The sequence below is a fragment of the Nematocida displodere genome (assembly GCF_001642395.1).
Source record: "Nematocida displodere strain JUm2807 chromosome Unknown 1, whole genome shotgun sequence".
In the NCBI taxonomy this organism is placed as follows: domain Eukaryota; kingdom Fungi; phylum Microsporidia; genus Nematocida; species Nematocida displodere.
In genome coordinates this window covers 24,398-42,836 of record NW_027138130.1, presented here as the reverse complement: position 1 = coordinate 42,836, position 18,439 = coordinate 24,398, and the positions used below count along the sequence as shown (strand labels likewise).

At 51.0% G+C, this 18,439-nt stretch overlaps 14 protein-coding genes across 14 annotated transcripts; 9 read left to right on the top strand and 5 right to left on the bottom strand.

The window, feature by feature from the left end:
* Positions 1 to 8: 8 nt before the first annotated feature.
* NEDG_00035 (nuclear protein localization protein 4 -like protein) lies at positions 9 to 1,571 on the top strand (the record flags this gene model as incomplete). Its single annotated transcript, XM_067687453.1, has 1 exon — positions 9 to 1,571. The coding sequence occupies one exon, from the start codon at positions 9 to 11 to the stop codon at positions 1,569 to 1,571; it is 1,563 nt and encodes a 520-aa protein (XP_067545161.1).
* A 142-nt stretch (positions 1,572 to 1,713) lies between these two features.
* NEDG_00034 (uncharacterized protein) lies at positions 1,714 to 3,456 on the top strand (the record flags this gene model as incomplete). Its single annotated transcript, XM_067687452.1, has 1 exon — positions 1,714 to 3,456. The coding sequence occupies one exon, from the start codon at positions 1,714 to 1,716 to the stop codon at positions 3,454 to 3,456; it is 1,743 nt and encodes a 580-aa protein (XP_067545160.1).
* Positions 3,457 to 3,531: 75 nt separating this feature from the next.
* On the bottom strand, positions 3,532 to 4,650 carry NEDG_00033 (uncharacterized protein; the record flags this gene model as incomplete). The annotated part of the gene is made up of 1 exon (XM_067687451.1): positions 3,532 to 4,650. One exon carries the CDS (start codon positions 4,648 to 4,650, stop codon positions 3,532 to 3,534), a length of 1,119 nt encoding a protein of 372 aa, XP_067545159.1.
* Positions 4,651 to 4,680: 30 nt separating this feature from the next.
* On the top strand, positions 4,681 to 7,053 carry NEDG_00032 (putative protein kinase C delta type; the record flags this gene model as incomplete). Its single annotated transcript, XM_067687450.1, has 1 exon — positions 4,681 to 7,053. One exon carries the CDS (start codon positions 4,681 to 4,683, stop codon positions 7,051 to 7,053), a length of 2,373 nt encoding a protein of 790 aa, XP_067545158.1.
* A 290-nt stretch (positions 7,054 to 7,343) lies between these two features.
* Positions 7,344 to 9,353, bottom strand: NEDG_00031 (uncharacterized protein; the record flags this gene model as incomplete). The annotated part of the gene is made up of 1 exon (XM_067687449.1): positions 7,344 to 9,353. The coding sequence occupies one exon, from the start codon at positions 9,351 to 9,353 to the stop codon at positions 7,344 to 7,346; it is 2,010 nt and encodes a 669-aa protein (XP_067545157.1).
* A 136-nt stretch (positions 9,354 to 9,489) lies between these two features.
* Positions 9,490 to 10,302, top strand: NEDG_00030 (60S ribosomal protein uL10; the record flags this gene model as incomplete). Its single annotated transcript, XM_067687448.1, has 1 exon — positions 9,490 to 10,302. One exon carries the CDS (start codon positions 9,490 to 9,492, stop codon positions 10,300 to 10,302), a length of 813 nt encoding a protein of 270 aa, XP_067545156.1.
* A 151-nt stretch (positions 10,303 to 10,453) lies between these two features.
* On the top strand, positions 10,454 to 11,149 carry NEDG_00029 (ribosome maturation protein SDO1; the record flags this gene model as incomplete). Its single annotated transcript, XM_067687447.1, has 1 exon — positions 10,454 to 11,149. The coding sequence occupies one exon, from the start codon at positions 10,454 to 10,456 to the stop codon at positions 11,147 to 11,149; it is 696 nt and encodes a 231-aa protein (XP_067545155.1).
* Positions 11,150 to 11,228: 79 nt separating this feature from the next.
* Positions 11,229 to 11,882, top strand: NEDG_00028 (uncharacterized protein; the record flags this gene model as incomplete). The annotated part of the gene is made up of 1 exon (XM_067687446.1): positions 11,229 to 11,882. One exon carries the CDS (start codon positions 11,229 to 11,231, stop codon positions 11,880 to 11,882), a length of 654 nt encoding a protein of 217 aa, XP_067545154.1.
* Positions 11,883 to 11,909: 27 nt separating this feature from the next.
* On the bottom strand, positions 11,910 to 13,175 carry NEDG_00027 (uncharacterized protein; the record flags this gene model as incomplete). The annotated part of the gene is made up of 1 exon (XM_067687445.1): positions 11,910 to 13,175. One exon carries the CDS (start codon positions 13,173 to 13,175, stop codon positions 11,910 to 11,912), a length of 1,266 nt encoding a protein of 421 aa, XP_067545153.1.
* A 107-nt stretch (positions 13,176 to 13,282) lies between these two features.
* NEDG_00026 (uncharacterized protein) lies at positions 13,283 to 13,894 on the bottom strand (the record flags this gene model as incomplete). The annotated part of the gene is made up of 1 exon (XM_067687444.1): positions 13,283 to 13,894. One exon carries the CDS (start codon positions 13,892 to 13,894, stop codon positions 13,283 to 13,285), a length of 612 nt encoding a protein of 203 aa, XP_067545152.1.
* A 27-nt stretch (positions 13,895 to 13,921) lies between these two features.
* NEDG_00025 (CTD nuclear envelope phosphatase 1) lies at positions 13,922 to 14,584 on the top strand (the record flags this gene model as incomplete). The annotated part of the gene is made up of 1 exon (XM_067687443.1): positions 13,922 to 14,584. One exon carries the CDS (start codon positions 13,922 to 13,924, stop codon positions 14,582 to 14,584), a length of 663 nt encoding a protein of 220 aa, XP_067545151.1.
* A 115-nt stretch (positions 14,585 to 14,699) lies between these two features.
* On the top strand, positions 14,700 to 15,965 carry NEDG_00024 (ATP-dependent RNA helicase DDX49/DBP8; the record flags this gene model as incomplete). The annotated part of the gene is made up of 1 exon (XM_067687442.1): positions 14,700 to 15,965. The coding sequence occupies one exon, from the start codon at positions 14,700 to 14,702 to the stop codon at positions 15,963 to 15,965; it is 1,266 nt and encodes a 421-aa protein (XP_067545150.1).
* Positions 15,966 to 16,061: 96 nt separating this feature from the next.
* NEDG_00023 (glycyl-tRNA synthetase) lies at positions 16,062 to 17,861 on the top strand (the record flags this gene model as incomplete). The annotated part of the gene is made up of 1 exon (XM_067687441.1): positions 16,062 to 17,861. One exon carries the CDS (start codon positions 16,062 to 16,064, stop codon positions 17,859 to 17,861), a length of 1,800 nt encoding a protein of 599 aa, XP_067545149.1.
* Positions 17,862 to 17,904: 43 nt separating this feature from the next.
* On the bottom strand, positions 17,905 to 18,411 carry NEDG_00022 (uncharacterized protein; the record flags this gene model as incomplete). The annotated part of the gene is made up of 1 exon (XM_067687440.1): positions 17,905 to 18,411. The coding sequence occupies one exon, from the start codon at positions 18,409 to 18,411 to the stop codon at positions 17,905 to 17,907; it is 507 nt and encodes a 168-aa protein (XP_067545148.1).
* Positions 18,412 to 18,439: the final 28 nt, after the last annotated feature.

Below are 18,439 nucleotides of genomic sequence, written 5' to 3'. Positions count from 1 at the left end.
GAAATTTTATGATTGTTAGAGTGCAGGGAAGAGACCGAATTATGCGTATAGAAGTCGAAACAGGCGCTACAATTGCAGACCTGGTTGCAGAAATCAACAACCGCACGGGAAGTGTCTGCACCTCTCTTGCCCGCGAGGGAAAGGAGGTATCCCAGGGGTCTATCGCCGAAAACGGCATTGAGCATGGAGACATGCTAACGGCTGAGTACGAGGTTCAGGCACAAGCACCGCCACCAGAAACATCCGAAACACCCGAAACACCCGATACACCTGAAACACGAGCAACAGCCAAATCCTCCCCGGCTTTGCATACCGGATGCACCCACGGACCTACTGGCATGTGTGCCAACTGTGCGCCAGAAGACTCCTGGCTGTCACAGTCCTTTGAAAACAGGCGGTTCATCTCCCAGGGGGCCCATGAAGAGTTCATGGTCTCACAGGGAAGAGAGCTCTACCTGCAAACACACCTGCCACCCCTGTGCAAAACCCACCCCAGCGATGGGCGGTGCAACCGCTGCATGCCCAAAGAAATCGCCCTTACCCGGCAGCCGTTCCGAGCGGTGGACCACATAGAGCTGCACGACCGGAACCTTCTCGAACAGCTGGTGAGCCACTACCGAGAGAAAAGAACCCAAATGGCCGTGCTTCTGGTTGGGAGATACAGCGAGTACACAGAAGTTGCTAAAGGCGTCAAAGCAGAGGTTTTTGCCACGGTTCATATCGAGCAAAAGAACCTGTCCGACGGGTTTATCCTTAACCAGAGTGACCGCGCGCTCTGTGGAAAGGACGAATCGCTAAACAAGCTACTTTCGCTCCTCCAGATGGAGATTGTGGGTATAGCTTACACCCGGCTCAGAGAAACGGAGATTCCTTTCATTACGGGACTAGAGGTTGATTTTATCACCAAGCTACAAAATCTTTTTCCAGATATGGACAAAGGCACCAACAAAGGCTCAAAGTTTGTTACTCTGGTAATTTCAGGGTCTCGCACGCAGTCAGAGATTTTTGAGTTTATGGGAACCATGCTTGCAATGGAGCTAGTTACGGACAAGCTTTTAAAAGCCTCAGAGTCTCCAACAGCCATGACCATCTTTCCAGCAACGGCATTGTGGACGGGCAGTGAGGGGACAAAAAGAGAGCACAGCATCCCGGTGGAGTACTTGGTGGTCCGCCCCACCCACGGCCTCACCACCAACCGAACCTTCTTCTACTCCGTTCCCGGGGAGAGAGCGCCGTTCAGGCGTGGCCAGGACACCAGTGCCCTGAAAAAACACTTCCAGAAAAGAATGAAGGACTCCACAGTCAACGGCCTAAGCCTTCAGGCCATTTCTGACTTCCAGGTTCTTCTGGCTCTGTCTGACATGGGTCTTCTGACAGATGCTCTGGTAGAGTGTGTTAGTTCGGGAGATGATCTTAGGTTTACAGATATGATATTTAACAACGAAACAGACAGCCTTCTTGAAATAACCAAAGAGTGTAAGGAGGTGTCTACCTGGTCCTGTCATACATGTACACTTCTCAATGCATCCTCCCATACTATTTGTGAGGCTTGTGGCATTCCCAAAACATAACCAGCCGTGTGTTCCCAGGGTGCACACCACCCACACCCACATCACCGACCACTACTGCGCCCACCACCGCCCACCAAACCACCCATCAAACCACACCCATCATCCACACGCCTTAATAACTAAAAAAGATACATAATAAACTATGCGCAATCTATCGGGCGGACTTACGCCACCAAGGCGCACAAGAACCCTTGCTCCCAGCACTATACGCCCTGCAACAGGAGCTGTTGTTTGGGCAGTTCGGGGTGTGTTGGTGCTAGTGTTAGTTGTTGTTGCCATAAACTTCCTCTATAACAGGCCCTTCTCCCCAAAGAGCGTAGGCATAGACGTCTGCCAAACTGCATCGTTTATGGCGGATGGCCAGGGGCCTTCTGGAGGTCTGGTTGGCCTAGTGGATCAAAAGCTAGCTTCTGGGACAGACACCCCCATTGACCTGTCCATTGACCTGCCCATTGGCACCCCCACTGGCACGCCCACAGAAACGCCCATTAAGGCCTGGGATGAATCATGTAAGCTACTAGCCCGCGGACCCTTAAAAGCTCTGCTAACAGATCCTTCAAGAATACACCTGCCTTACTACACCAATGCTGAAGAAGTGGCTGTAGATTTGATGCAACGACTGGAATATACCAACACATGCCTGTTTACCATCTCAGGACAGCTTTTCAACGCTGACCTAGCTCTCCAAAGACTTGTGGCCTGGGTGGACATGCTAGCAGAAGAGGCGCCTCCACACGACGAGCACCTTCGTGTACTCCTCATTCTTGACAGAGTAAAAAGCAATGTTGACTACTATGGGCTAGGCGAGTCTACCGACCTTATTGGCCTGGTCTTTAACCCGGTCTTAGAGAACCTCTGCAAAAACAAAAAAGAGTACGGGTTCTGGATTAAAAGACTCTTCCAAATAAAAGAGGCATACACCCAATTCCACCCAGAGCCCAGACCGGAAACCACGACAAACACCGCCACTGTGCCAGGTCTAAAGCCAGTAAAAAACCCAGTGGTAGGGGTGGTGCACTGGGCCATGTTTTCTGTGGCAATAGATACGGTGTCACTGTTTTCTACCCTGAAAAAGATAGTGGTGGAGAACGTAGAGGTAAGTGGGCCAGGCATCAGCACTGGTGCCCTGGAACACCGAAGGCATGTGGGAGTGTCGCGCCTTGTGCTGGAGAATGTGTGCAAGAACACGCTGGAGATACTCTTCTCTTTGCTAGCGTTTCGGGGGCTAAAAACCCTTTCTCTGTGCATGAGAGACCCGGGGGCGTGCGCCGGGCTTAAACACGCAGTTTTTAGAAGCATCCGGAACTGCAAGCTAAGTCTTTGCCAGGGATACCGCTCTGCCGAGCGAGATGTTTTGCCAGATGAGCTGTGGGGCGCCCACACCCTTCTTTCCCAGACAAACAGGGCGAGGATTGCCCTGAGCATTCTTTGCGATTGGATGGCAGACCTTAGAATGGAAGAGGACATGCCTGTCTTGCAAATAGACGAGGTGGAGACACAGTTTCTCAGACCTTCCTTCAGGCCGCAGCTGACCAAGACGTTCTTCAGGCACAACGCGGTCCCAAAGGTAACTCTCAAGTTTTCAGAGCCGGTAGCCTTCTCGCTCACCACTATACTGATGGTTATTGAGTGGTCTCTCAGGTGCCAGGTGGAAACAGAAGCCAGGTGGACCCACGTGCCCGACCCCTCCCAAAACCTATCAAGCCTCTGCAGCAAGCAAAAACCCAGTCTTTCCGCCTTTGCGCCAGGCATAGAAGAGCTTAATGAACATTTATTTAGGTGGTCAACAGCTAAGTACACCAGCCACCAGGAAGAAACCAGTAGCTTGTCCAGGATTATGGATTGGGGGATGGCCCTGCCTGGCGCGGGCTTGGCGCGGCCCTAATGTGGGTTTTGTTCGGGTTTTCGGGTTTTCGGGCTTGCGAGGTTTTCGGGTTTTCGGGTTTTCGAGATTTTCGGGTTATTGAGATAAATTGAGTCTAATGATATCTTGGAAGTGCACTTCTTGCGGACAGTATGGACATTTAAAGACAGAGCCTTTGTAGGCTACTATTTTCTCAATTGCCTTGGTGCTGATGACGTGGCCACAAGAAAGAAGGCTGGGGGGATTGTCTACACTGCACTCAGTTCTTAGGACGGGGCAGAAGAAGGAAGAGTGGAAGGAGAGAGAAGATGGCACAGCCGACTCAAGAAGCTCACACTGCTCGCCATAAGGGTTGATGTTGGTGCTTTCCATCTTCTTGCCAATGAAGTAGAGCAGGTCAAGAGAAATCTTTCTTTTTTCGGCGGCGCTGTCAGTGGAGAGGCTTCTGGCGGCGTAGATTCTTTTCATCTCCGTTCCCTTCAGTGGGGAAACAAGTAGCCCAAGAAGAGAAAGAATCAGGTGGTACTCTTTTGACCTACTGTGGAAAATAGCTGAGGTGGTCTCAGACAGGAAGAGGAAGGAGGCATTGTCTACAAACAGACGCTTTTTTATCTGGGCAAACGCATGCAGTCTTTCTTGTTCTTTTTCTTCGTTTTTGATGGTGCTGTTTTTTTCCATTTCCAGGTACGGCCTGATCAGGTCGTATAAGATGCAAAAAAAGTCGTTATGGCCAAACGCGTCCTGTTTAGTTTGCTGCAGGTGGGCAGATGCAAGTTTGAGGGTGTCTTCCCACCTGGTTTCTTTTGCAGGCTTGAGCTCAAGAGTTTTGGTCATTGGGAGAGAAAGTATCTCAGACCACGGGTTGTACACGCTGTAAATCGAGACTGCGCCAGCTTTCTCTTTGGCGTGCTCCATGCCGCCAATTTCCTCCAGAAGGGCCTCGGCGCTTGCAAGAGCCCCTTTTTCACAGAGACACTCGACAATCAGGCGGTAGATGCACGGATCATCATCTATGCCAGTAAAGGCGGTGGTAGGTGCGGGCGGGTGCTTCAAAGAAGACGATTCAGGAGTGTTTTGCGAAAATGTGTGGAGGGGAGCAATAATTCTCTCAACAAGCTCTTTCGCGTGCTTTCCAGTGATTGTGGGGTCTGAAACAGTTTCTAAAACGTGTTTTAGCTTGGAGGCTATTCCTCCAATGGCCACCGAAACCTTCATCTTAAACAAACAGAAGGGCAATTTCCTTAGATGAAAAAAAAGAAGGAAAGCAGCCTGAAAATGATAGAAAAACTGAAAAGTCTTCTCCCAGCCCTGTCAGGGGAGGAGGCAGAGGCAGCCCGGTTCCAAATAGAAAATCTGTGTGCTGAAAACCCGCTACTTGGACACCTTGACGGGAGAGCCTCTCCAGCAACCATCCTGGAGTGCTGGGAGCAGAGAGACCTTAGCCGGATGAAGGTGCTGCAACAGAAGCTGGCCCAGGAGAAAAACCTGCTCAAAGGGTACAAAACGATCCAAACGGCTGAAAAAGGCCCGGAACTTGAAAGCTGCATCGAGTACGTGCAGAGAAAGGTCTATTTCATCACTTGCCAGGTTGAGAGCATCAAAGAGTACGTTGAGGATGCCAGCGGAGACACGGGGACAGTCCACCAGGAAAGCGCTCAGAAAGACGACCAGCTCAGCGAAAAAAACGACAAGCGCACAGGAACCATGCAAATGACCATTATTGAGCTGAATACCAAAAACCCGCTCCACCACAACTCCCAGATCATTGTATACCTGAAAAACGCACCAGTTGCCACCATAGCAGAGTCAGAGATAGGCGAGGGAAGGGCCGTATCTTTCAGCTTTGAGGAGGTCTGCCATGTCGAAATAGAGATCCGCTCGGAAAAGGACGTCATGGTTGGGTGGATCTTTTTCCCGGTTGAGGATCTGGTGGATGCCGAAGACAAAGGGAAAAAGACGTTTTTTTTCACAATGACAGACCACAGCAACCTTGCCATCTCTTTTGGGAAGTGCATACTCCAAAAAAAAGGTCTTCAACGCGCTGAGGTTGCCATTTTCACCAAAAGAGTCGCAGGACACAACATGAGGAAGCTAGAAAACATGAACAGCTACTACTGCGAGATTTGCAGCAACGGGAAAGAAGAAACGCTCTACTTCCGCTGCGACTGGTGCAAGTACACCTGCCATATGAAGTGTCTCTCCAAGATCTTTTTTGTCTGTGTGGAGTACGCCAAGAAGCAGCAGAAGGAGGAGGCGATCCAGCGCCTCGAAAGAGAGCGCGAGAAAATCAGAAAAGAGAGGCTTGGGATTATCCTGGCAGCCGTTGAAATTCGGGAAAAGCCCGAAGACGATGCCGAAATAGCTGACAGAACCACCAAAGTCACAAAAGAGCCTGAAGCCGCCCCAGAAGACCGGTCCAAGCCGACCAAGAGATACGCAGTGGCGCACGACCTAAAAGAAACAAAGACACACTCGCTTATTTGGTGCAGCCACTGCGGAGAGAAAATAAGCCTGTTTTCAGAGGCTCTGGAGTGCACCATTTGCCACCTGACGTACCACACCGACTGCAAGGCAATGGTCTTCAAGTCGTGCGGCATTAGCGAAGAGCTCCGGACCAGCCTGATCACCTACACCCCAGCCCCGCGAAGACTTGAGCCCATTGAGGACCAAATTACCCTGAATGAGTTTGAGTTTCAGGCACAGATTGGGGGCACAGCCTATGGAAAGATCTACCTCTGCAACTGGCGCAACCAGAAAGTAGCTCTGAAAGCGATAAAAAAAGAGGCAGCCATTGTCAATGACATCACCGAATACTTGGAAATTGAGAGAAAGTGTTTGGACATGACCAAAGGCTCAAAGAATCCCTTTCTCGCGCAGCTGCAAGGATACTTCCAAACGGACACCCACGTGTTCTTCATTATTGAGTTTGTGGCTGGAGGCGATCTCTACTACCACATCCAGCGCACAGTTTTCACAGAGAACACCGTGCGGCAGATACTGGCAGAAATCATCCTGGGGGTTGAGTTTCTCCACAAAAACAACGTTATTTACAGGAACCTCAAACTAGCTAACGTTCTAGTGGACGAAGACGGGCATGTAAAAATAACAGACTTTAGTCTGTGCTCCATCGGGGCCAAAAACGGCATTGCGCACACGTTCTGTGGAACCATTGACACAGTGGCCCCAGAGATGATTGCTGGGGTGTACACTAAGAGCGTGGACTGGTGGAGTCTTGGGGTGGTTGCGTACCAGCTTGTTATGAAGAAGTCGCCGTTTACTGGGGAGACAGTTCAGAAAATCAGGCATGCAATAGAGCAAGACGACCCCGAAGAGATAGAAAGCGTTCCAGAACCTATTAAAAACCTCATTCTCTCGCTTCTGGAAAAAAACCCTGAAAATCGCCTGGGCAATCGGTCGATTACCCAGATCAAGAAGCACCCATATTTTGAAGGCGTTGAGTGGAGCAAGCTCAAAAACAAAGAAGAGAAGCTTGAGTGGGCCCCAGAGATTGCCGAAACTCTTAACTTTGACCCAGAGTTCACTAGTGAAGACCCCACACTATCCCCTGGTGAGCCCATCGCTGATGAAACACAAAAGCTATACTTCCAGAACTTTTAGGGTCTCGGGCCTGTCTCGGGGTCTGTCTCGGGGTCTGTCTCGGGCCTGTTTCGGGTGGACCGGTGCATGGGCCAGTGCATGGACCAGTGCATGGTAGGGATACTTGGAGCACCCCATAATAATTAAACGGTTTATTTTCTTCGGGTTTGTTGCGGGGTCAGGCAAGGTACGGTGCAGGTCCAGGTAGGGCACAGGGCACGGTAGGGCACAGGGCACGGCAGGACAGCACATTTATTTGAAGATTTAGACAAGGGTGTTCGGGATGGAAAAGACAGTGGCCAGGCCCTGGCTTAGGGGACATAAAGAACGTTGGCGCCATCGACATCTAAGAGACCTTTTTCCTTGAGCCCTGTAAGTGCGGCCACAAACTCACTGTGCGACCACTCAAAAGAAAGGGCAGTTTCCTTGGAGCTGTTATAAAGCTCGGTGAAGGGAATGGTTTTTGAGGCCTTGACCCTCTGGGAGATCCACGCCTGGTAGTAGGGCTTGCGCGTGCCCACCCGGCTGGGCGCAACCCCCTCCATTTTAATAGTGAGGGCGCTTACTGGGGAGGTAAACGCCGTGTTAAAGGCGTAAAGACCGTTTTCAAAGACAAGGAGCCCGTGGCTGAACAGGTTGTCCACGCTGCAGGCAGTGGCTGCAGTGCTGAGCTTTACCTCCGCACTTAGCACATCAAGAGAAAGACTCTGGGCTGAAAGCGCCATAAGTATGGCATAGTGGACCAAAGTCATCTCAATGGTGTAGATTCTATCCGTTTCCACCTCAATTTGAATGATGGAGAGGGTGTCGGCCCAAAAGAGCCTTCTTCGCCGGTACCGCGTTACGTAGAGGTTGTGGAACATCGTGAGTATGTCTTCAAGCGGCCTGGGGATCTTGACCCCAACCAGCGCATCGTCGGTGATGGGCCACATGCAGGCAGTTGTCACAGTCACATGGAAGTGGAAAAGCCTGGAGTCCATCGCGTAGTGGTGGTCCCCCCGCCCGTAGATGCTCTCAAAGTGCTCGTTTACCTTGTTGCTCCGCCCAATGTCTTCGATAATCCGGGTAACCTTGCGCTTGTACTCCCACGGCAGAACAATCGCTTCAATAACGACTTTTTCTATTTCGCTAACTGCAGAGGTGCTAAGAACCCTGCCCATGAGCCCTTCAATGTACGCCCGGTAGAAGATCTTTTTCTCCTCCTCCAGAGAAATGCATCCGATAAGGGTCTGAAAGCTGCCTATGTCCTCAAGATCTTCCGCGAGAATGGCCTCCTCCAGGTACCTGTACAGCTTCATTCCGGCCCCAGGCTTTTCAATTTGCTCGGAAAGAGAGCTGCAGAGAACGGCCAGCGTTTGCGGACACCCCCCCGGCGCGAGCAGGGAGGCAAGCTCTCGATGCGCCCGGGCTAGGTCCCGGCACAGCCCGGTCCGCGGCCAGTAGTCCGCAGTAAACGCCCGAACGACCGAAAGGAACAGCGGAAATATTTCCCTGGGAAGGGCCGTTACAGATATGCAAAGGCGGTGGATGTTAGATCGGGGATCTTTCTGAAGGATTTGCAGCATTTCCGTGGTCAGCCAGTAGGTGTTCCCCGTAAACACCGACTTTTCAAGCATCGTTTCCAGCAGAGCGTGCGAGGCAGGCAGAAGCAGCGGGGTGTACGTCTCCAACACCCCCTGGATCGCCGAACACGCCAGAGCAAAGCGCTCCTGTAGAGGCCCGCCCGCGTACAGCCCAATCCTCTTTTTAAAATCTCCAACGGCTATTTTAATGAGCCCTGTCTCATAGTTGTTCCTGTAGTAGTCCAGGCGCTCCTTTGAGTCCGTAACAATCTTCTCAAGCGAGCGGAGACAGATGGGCGCATACTCTCGGTGGTGGGGCAGGGCTTCGTGGAGGGGGGGCAGGCGCTTGTCGTACCGGTGGCGAAGAATGCTCCGCTCCCAGACGGTATACCCAAGGTCTTTCACCCGGCGACACTCTTTAATCGCCTCAAGGGCATCGTTCAGGTGGGGAGAAAGCATTTCCAGAGCCTCAACGGTTCTTTCGTACTTGGCAAAGGCCGAGGCATACTCCTGGACCCAATTGTCCCCGTCAATGCGCTCTTTCATCTGCGCGCACAGCCCAAAAAAGTACTTCCCAATGCACCAGTGAAAGCGCAGTGTAAGGGTGGTGTTCAGGGAAATACCAACCTGGTAGACGATGTTGTAAATAACCATGGCACTGCACGGAACGCCACTGGCTAGTTTATTCGCTTCTCTTTGGAAGGTGTCCCAGATCCTTGTAAATCGTTCGGGTGTCAGCTTTGCTGGGAGAGGATCCATCTCTGTTTGTTTGTGAGAGGGATTTAGGAATTAAATAAATAGTTTTTGGGCTTCGGGCTAGTTCACCGTACCACCGTACCACAGTCAGTTAAAATATTTTATTTTATTCACCCTTGCCACACATTTCACAACATCAATGCTGCAAATGGAAACACAAGTAATGAACGCTAACATCAAGAAACAAAGAAAGGAGCAATCCTTTGAGAGAACTGTCGACTACTTCTCACAGTACAAAAAGTTCCTCGTTGTTGACCTAACAAGCATCTCCTCCAGGCAGATCCAGCTCATTAGACAGGACATCAGAGGCAAGGGAGACTTCCTTATGGGAAAGAACACCACGATTAAGCTGGCTCTCAAGAGATACATTGAGGAGCACCCAGAGCTAAGGGGTGTAGAAGAGGTCATCAAAAACAACGTTGCACTGATTTTCACTAACGGATCACTGAACGAGCTAGAAGACATCTTTGAAAACAGAAAGGTCTTCTCAGTCGCCAAGCCAGGAAACACTTCCCAGTGTGACCACTGGATTGAGCCGGTCTTTACGGGACTTGACCCTGGAAAGACTTCTTTCTTCCAGGCTCTTGGCATTGTCACCAAGATTACCAAGGGAAAGATTGAGATTCTTTCAAGGTGCCAGGCACTTACCAAGGGAAAGAAGGTGGGACACTCTGAGGCAGCGCTTCTTACCCTGCTCGGAATTACCCCGTTCGTTTACAAGATGCAGATCGTCCACGCGTTTGCCGATGGCAAGTTCTTTGACGTTAACTATCTGAGCATCACCGAGGCGTGTGTTGAAAAGATGGTCCAGGACACCATTGCTTCCCTCTCAGCCATGGCCCTGGGTGCAGGGTACGTCACCGAGTCCACTGTCGACCAGGAGCTTATGGAGGCCATCAAGGAGGCTCTCTCACTTGCAGCTGGGGCAGAGTTTGACGTTAAAGACGTCTAGTCCAACTAAAATAAAGGCTTGGGCAAGAGAGGGGTTGGTTTGTTGCGGGTGCGGTCAAGGTCCCAGTATGTTGCGGCACGCACGGTCCCGGCCCCAGTACTGCACCAGCAAAACTTAAGTTTGCAAGATTTTGCAGCCATGGACCTTTAGAATGGTGTTTGCTCCAGAGACAAAGAAGATGGACAACGTGACAGTACTTACTTACAAGGGAAAGAGCAAGACCTATGAGATAGCGGCTATCCCGAACAAGCTTTACGAGTACAAAAGGAACAGAAGTCTTTCGGTAGATGCCGTGGTTCAGTCAAGAAGCATCTTTTCAGACCTCAGCCGAGGAGAGCTGGCTAAACGAGAAGACCTTGAGAAAGAGTTTGGGGAAAGCAGGGAGGAAGCAATTCGTAAAATACTCGACAAAGGAGTGAAGAAGCGAGACAAAGCAGCTCGGGAGTACGAGCAAGAAAACCTGAGAAAAGCCGTTAAAGAAGGAGTTTTAAAAAGATTGCGCACAGGCACGGGACAAAAGCTCACCCCCGAACAGGCAGAAGAGCTTTTTAAGCTGGCGCAGTACGCTCCAAGCACAAAGCCAGCCAAGGCCCAGGTAAGCGACCTGGCAAAAAAAGCAGTCAGGCTTGGATACCAGAGGAAAGTCATTCGAATGAAAGTGCAGACGGAAGGAGCTCTGTGGCCAGAGGCTGGCGTGCCAGCTGAAGGCTCATTCTTCACCTTTCTAACGCCCACCCTCATTGAGGCAACCGACGACCTCTACGGACACATCCACCGCATAGCTGAAGAGAACCAGATCATCCTTGAAGACCTCCCAGAGCCCGAGGACCTTCCAGAAGACATCTAAGTGCCCAGGCCAGCCCCCCAAACCCGGTCCCCCACAACCCTGGCCCATACATAGCCCCAACCCCATAGCAAACTTTTTCATGCTTCTGGAAGAGTTCTGCAAAAGAGTTGAAGAAACAGAAGAGTTTACCATAAACAGAGAGGTTTTGGGAGAGATAGAAAATGTAGAGGTGTACTCAGACGAGGAGATACAAAAACTCGTAGACCTACTGATTAGCTCGTTCTGGAAACTTCCAAAGCTACAATTACAAGAGGAGTGGATTAAAACAGTCGTTTCTCAAATAAGCAAAAGATCTAACGGAAAAGAAGTCTTCCACCTGTTTTGTCTCTCCCTCCAGAAAGTCTGGCGCAGTGTTGGCATTAGAAGAATTGAGAAGTTTGTTATGCTCCTAGATGCAGTCGCTGAGTCAGTCGCGGAGCACTACGAGACACCCTTTGACCAGTTTATTAGGAGAGGACCAGATGCCAAGTACGACCTAACCCTTATGAAAAGAATCGTTTATTCAAGAAAGCAGTTCACCGAAGAAGAAGTTTGCTACCTCGTTCAGTTCCTCATCGACCACCCAGACTCCTACTTTAGGAACTTCTTTGCCAGGGACGTCCTTCCACTTCTAGAGAAACAGGGCATCTCAGCCAGCGTAGCTGACCTAGCCTACGCCACCGGAAACAAAGAAAACACCTCCACGACCATGAGAGAGGTTCTGTTTGCAATCTATGCAGCTCCCCGGGCCTGACCCAGACCCACCCCGAACTAACCCGGACTAGCCCCCAGGCCTGTCACACCCCCGGACCCTTAGCTGAGAGAGAAGACGCTTTCTGTGCTTGGAGAACTCTCTTATTTCCCCGTGCATGCCCTCAACAAGAGAAACACTCTGGGCCGAGAGAAGGTAGACAATAAACTCAATGGTAACGTTGTCCCAAATGCTCCTCTGAAGGTGGGCATCAAGCTTTTGGAGAAGAACCGCGGCTTCTCTGTTCGTGGTGGGACAGAGACTCCCTGTCCCTGGAAGCTCGTTCGGGAAGAGCTTCATAAGGTCAACCATCGACGAGGACGTTTCAGGCGCTCTTAAAAGCGCCTCTACCTCGGTGCAGTGCCGAGACCAGGCACCGCCCCCGCCGCCTTCTATCGCCCGGGGCTGGTGGCGCGGGGCCTGGGCAATCGTTTTGAGCAGCCTGTCCAAAGACCCCGGGGCCTTGGCGTAGAGCGACCACCGCGTCCCGTGGGTCTCAATCACCGCAAAGGTCCGGCTGCCAACCTTCTGCTTGAAGGCCCGAACGTCCCCGGTGATTTCTATGCACTGCCCCGTGCCCTTCTTCTCGCCCTCTTTAACGGCCAGGATAAACTGCTCGTACACCCGGACGCTATACCTCTTAGCCAGAAGGGTCAGACTGTTTAGGGCGTCTAGCTGGAGGAAGACGCCTGAAAAAGAGGGGGGCGTTGAGCAGGCGAGTCTGAAGGGGCTGGTTGCCTGGAGGTGGTAGGCTGAGCCCAGGTGAATGGGCGCCTCTTCAGAGGCCCGGGCCAGCTCGGGCCCCCACTCAGTCTCTGTGGCGCTGAAAAAAGAGAAGGCGCCGACCTGGCTGGAAAAGACGTGCTCAAGGAGGGAGCGCACGTCGGAAAGAAAGCTCCCAGAAGCCAGAACGAAAGAGACCGCCGCACACTCCGTTCCTAAATACTGCCTCGTGTACCGGTTCAGCAGGACCTCAACCCTAGGCCCCAGCTCAGAGAGGTAGTAGAAGTGCTCGCTGGCTTCAGGGGGCGCTAGGTAGGCATCGAGCAAGAGGACCTCGTGGGCAAAGAACTTCCCAGCCCTGTAGATGACTTTGCCAACCAAGTACTTAGACACCGAAAGAGAGTTGCGGGTAAGAAAGGCGCCAACCGTTTCCCTTTCAAAGACAAAGCACCTGTCCGTCCCAACGCTCCACATCTTGTTTGTCTCTTTATTCATTGCCTGCAGCCATCTCTTTTGTCTTATAGCCCCCTCCCGATCGGTGAATAGCCCCTCCCGATCGGCGACTAGGAGCATCACCACCAAGGGGTTGGATGGGTTTTCGAGGGTTTTCGGGGTTTTCGAGGGTTTTCGAGGGTTTTCGGGGTTTTCGAGGGTTTTCGGGGGGTGGCCGCGACGAAGGACTAGATCATCTTCTTTTTCTTGAGGTAGTCTTTGAAGGTAAACATTTGGTAGGTGAGTATGCCAGTGAGCGATAAAAACATGAGGAAGTTGATACAGAGAATGGTAAAGACGATTTCGCCGATGCTGTCGGAAAAAGCAACAGTCTCTCCCAGCCTTTTGGTTGTTTGGAAGGCTAGGTCTTTCAGGTGCTTCTCAAGGCCGGAGAGCTCCTGGAGGGCTGGAATGATGACTTCTGAGCTAGCTATCTTCTTATCGAAGGTGTTGTACTGCGAGGTAAGCTCGTAAAGGATTTTGATGTTTGTCTCTGGAATGGGGGTGTTTTCTTCGATTTGGATGGTGTACACCTGTCCCTCGGTCAGGCTGAAAGAGAAGTTGACGCTCTCTCTTGATTTCAGGTTGTACTTTGAGAAGACGCGCATACTGTTCTCAGCAAACACAAAAACATTGACGCTTCCCTGGGTCTCTGTTTCAAGCAAAAACCTTCCCTTGCAGATTTGGTGGGGTATTATGCCGCGGCTGAACTTAAAAGGCTTCTTTAGGTCGGGAAGGTCAAAGACCATGGTTGCACAGAGGGAGCCAATGAGCAGGAGAAGAGCAGTCGCTACTTTCATAAATGAAAACTAAAAAACAGAGAAAATATGAGGAGGCCTTTGCGCAGAGGAAAGGCACCCGTTTCTTTTTCCCTCCAAACAAACACGCAATGGAGCAAGCTTATTTACGTAAAGAACATCAGGGAGTACATTGGCTCGCTTGGTGTCTGGTGCTTTTTTTCGAACTATGACGGCGGGTCAGATAAAAGATACCTGGCGCTTGATTTTGAAGGGGTGATCCTCCACTCAACGATAAGAAGGCCTGAGCACCGGTACGACTTTTTTGTTCAGTACCCAGCCAATGGAGAGATATGCACGCACTTCATTACTCTGCGGCCGATGGTGAAAGAGTTCATTGAGAGCGTCTCGGAGTGGTACCACCTGGTGCTTTACACCACGGCAGAGCAGGAGTATGCTGATGCGATTGCAGATAAGCTTGAAAAAAAAGGCAAGATTTTCCTAAAACGGCTATATCGCACGGACTGTGACTATCTGGATGGAAAGTATTTGAGAGACCCCGAAAAAGTAGCCAGCGACCTTTCCTCGGTGGTCATACTTTCAGCAGACTACACCCACTACAACAACAAGCTACCAATTGACCCATACGACGGAGACACCAAGGACTGCTACCTCCTATCTACCATTGCGGTCCTTGATAGTCTGAGGTACTGCCACGATGTCAGAAGCATTCTTGAACTGGCAAATCTTTAGTCGCCTGCACCCAGCCATAGACCCCGCCATAGACCCCGCCATAGACCTGGACCCATACCCCAGCCCATAGACCTGGACCCAGTACGTTAAATCTATCTACGCAGTGAAAAAATTTATGTCCTTCTCGGTGCACGAAGAGATGAACGATATTCTCAAACGGATTGGATACACCACCAAAACAGAGATACAGAAGGCCTTGCTGCCCCTGAAAGAAACAAAAGACATTATTGCACTCTCAGAAACAGGAACGGGAAAAACAGCCTGTTTTGTCATTCCAATCGTTGAGGAGCTGGGAGAGGATCCGTACGGCATTCACTCCCTAATTATTGCGCCAACGAGAGAACTGTGTCTACAAACGAAAGAACAGGTCGATGTTATTGGCAACTACTTTGGAATAAAGTGCGAGATTATTCACGGGGGCATTGATGTCCACAAACAAGTCTCAGCGCTCCACAGGAAGCCACACGTTGTTATTTCCACGCCAGGAAGGTTGGCAGCTATGCTCTGCACCGAAGAAAGTGTTATGTGCTTCAAAAGGGTGAAAAAAGTAGTGCTTGATGAAGCAGACCTGCTCCTAAACGGCAGCCAAGCACCAGCAGTCTACACCATTCTCCAGAAGCTTGCACACGCCAACGCATCCTTCCAGATGCTTCTTCTTTCAGCCACAGACATCACTCCCCGCGTACCTGTCAAAATACAGCCAGAAAACGTTGAAAACCGCGCAAACACCGCAAACCACGCAAACACTGAACTAACCTCGCCAGAAGTCTGGAGAATGGTTATGGAAAGGTCCCCAATCACCATTGACACCCGGAAAGAAGAAATACCCCAAAACATAACCCAGGAGTACGCGCTGGTCCACAACCAGGCCAAAGACGGACACCTAGCCACCCTGCTCCTTGAAGAGTTCAGAGAAAGGCGAGTGGTTGTCTTTATGAACCGCTCGGAAGACTGCACCGTTCTGACAGAGATCATGCAGGAACTAGGCATCAATGCCGTTGGCCTAAGCCGAGGAATGCCCAGCCGAGAGAGGTACTCAGCGTTTTACAAGTTTAAGTCAGGAACTGCGCGGGTCCTGCTAACCACTGACGTAGCCTCTAGAGGGATCGACGTAAAAGACGTTGGCTGTGTTATCAACTACGACCTGCCCAACGACCACATAGACTACATCCACCGAGTGGGACGCACTGGAAGACTTGCGGCCCAGGGGTATGCCCTCTCCTTTGTAGTATCAAGAGATGCCTGGCTCCTTAAACACATACAAAGCACCCTGACCACACCGATCCAGGAAAAGAAGATTAAGCCGTTTGAGTCCCCCAAGCTGCTCAACCGGATATCAACGCATCGAGAGTTTATCCTTCGAAGGGTCCGGGGGCATTGACGCCCCAACACCCCGAACACACTAACCCGAAAAACCCGAAAGCCCGAAAAACCCGAGAACCCGAAAGCCCATAAATAGTTTAGTAAGTCTTTTTTTATGGAGAGTATAAAGAATAAACGAGAGAAGATGGAGCAGGTTGCCAAAAGAAGATTCTTCTACGTACAAAGCTTTGAGTCGTACGGAGGAGTCAGTGGATTCTTTGACTATGGTCCTCACATGTGTGCCCTACAGAACAACTTTTTGACCACCTGGAGAAGACACTTTGTCCTGGAGGAAGGCATGCACGAGATAGACTCAGCTATTATTACGCCGTTTGAAGTGCTCAAGTCAAGTGGACACGTTGACAAGTTCACAGACCTTATGTGCACGGACACAGTAACGGGAGAGATCTACCGGGCAGACCACTTAGTGAAAGAGTGGCTAGAGCGTGCATCAGAAAAAGCAGAGGCTGGAGCAAAGCAGAAAATGGCAGACACGGCCTCAATGATTGACTCTTTCAGTGAAGAAGACCTCCAAGGGATCATCAACACTTACGGGATTAAGAGCGAGCAGGGCAACGACCTGGGAAAGGTAGTTCCTTTCAACCTGATGTTTGGAACGGTGGTGGGCCCTGGAGGAAAGACCCAAAGCTTCCTCCGCCCAGAAACGGCCCAGGGCCAGTTTCTTAACTTCAAAAGGCTCCTTGAAGTAAATGGGGACAAAATGCCGTTTGCTAGCGCAATGGTTGGCAAGGCGTTCCGAAACGAAATTAGCCCAAGAACGGGTCTCTTCCGGGTTCGAGAGTTTCTAATGGCTGAGGTAGAGCACTTTGTCCACCCCGAAGAAAAGGAGCACCCAAAGTTTGCGACGTGCAGGGAGACATCCATTCCCCTGCTTTTTAGAAAGAAGGGGGCATCAGACGACTCGCCCCAGGAGCTGCAAAGCATGAAGATGGGAGAGGCCGTATCTACCGGCGTAGTCAACAATGAAACGCTGGGGTACTTCATTGTTCGGGTCTTTACCTTTTTGGTAAAGATAGGCATACCTGCTGACCAGATAAGAATAAGACAGCACCTGCCCACGGAAATGGCCCACTATGCCACCGATTGCTGGGACGCTGAAATAAGCACCTCTTTTGGGTGGATAGAGTGTGTGGGCATTGCCGACCGGGCGTGCTACGACCTTTCAGTCCACTCCAAGAAAACGGGAGACAAGCTAGTGGCCCGAAGACCACTCCCCCACCCAGTGACTGAAGAAAGACTTGCACCCGTCATTAACAAGAAGGAGATTGGGGCAAAGTTTAGAGGCAAGGCCCAGAGCCTGATCCTCCGCCTAGAGACAATGGCAGAGGAAGAGATACAGGCTAAAATGAGCAACAACCAGATAGAGATAGAGGAGGATGGCGTTAGTTTCCTGGTTAAGGTAGAAAAGCGCAAGGAAACCAAGCACGTGGAGGAGTATGTGCCCAATGTCATTGAGCCGTCGTTCGGGATCGGGAGAATCCTTTACGCCCTGCTTTGGCACGCCTTCTCACAGAGAGAGACTGACGAGCAGAGAACAGTCTTCTCGTTCCTTCCAGGGATGGCCCCAGTCAAGTGCGCCATTCTCCCGCTTCAGGAAGACAAAAGGTTCACCCCGCTGCTCCAGGAGATAAAGGCTTCCCTTGTCTCCCGGGGCGTTAGCTGCACCCTTGATGAGAGCAAGGCCTCAATTGGGCGCAGGTACTCAAGGGCCGACGAAATAGGCGTTCCCTTCTGCATAACCGTTGATTTTGAGACGCTAAGCGACGAACAGGTAACTGTGCGAGAAAGAGACTCTCTTGCGCAAAAAAGAGTCCCCATATCAGCGTTACCTGAATTTATTAGCAGCCTTGTTCTTGAAGAGTCCGTTTGGACGCCGGGCCCAGTCCCAGTCTAGCCTGGCCATTGAAAACCTGAAATCGAAAACCCGAAAAACCCGGTCATTGAGGGGTGCCCTTGGCGTATCTTCTTTCCGATTTAAGAGATGGCCCAATAATAAAGTAGCTGTTGCCGTTAACGTGGAGAACGAAGTTGTTCATGGCTTTGGGAAAGATCTTGACTGCCCCATCGAGTGAAATGGCCAGAACGTTCTTGGTTTCATTAAGAAGAATGCCCTGCTTTAGGTCCTCCGTTCCAGTGTAGGTAGTGGTGTGGGGAACGGGGGAAATACAGGCGCCCATGAGCTCCATGCGGAGGAGCAGGCTGGTCATTGGCGTTTTTCTGTTTTCCTGGGCAATGCTTTGGAGGTGCTTGTTGAAGAGCCTGTTTAGCTCAGCTGCCACTGCCGGGGACATGTTCTTGTAGGGCAGCATGTGCTCTTTGGCTGCATTTGTGTGGGGACGAGGGGTGTATCCCGAGTTTCCCAGCCAGATCTTAAAGTCGTCCTTTGTCGTGGTAGTAGACCCGGGTGGGGTCTTTGAGAGAAAGTGCTTCTCAGCGCCAAACATAAAAAAGCACCAATTTTCCTTTATTAGC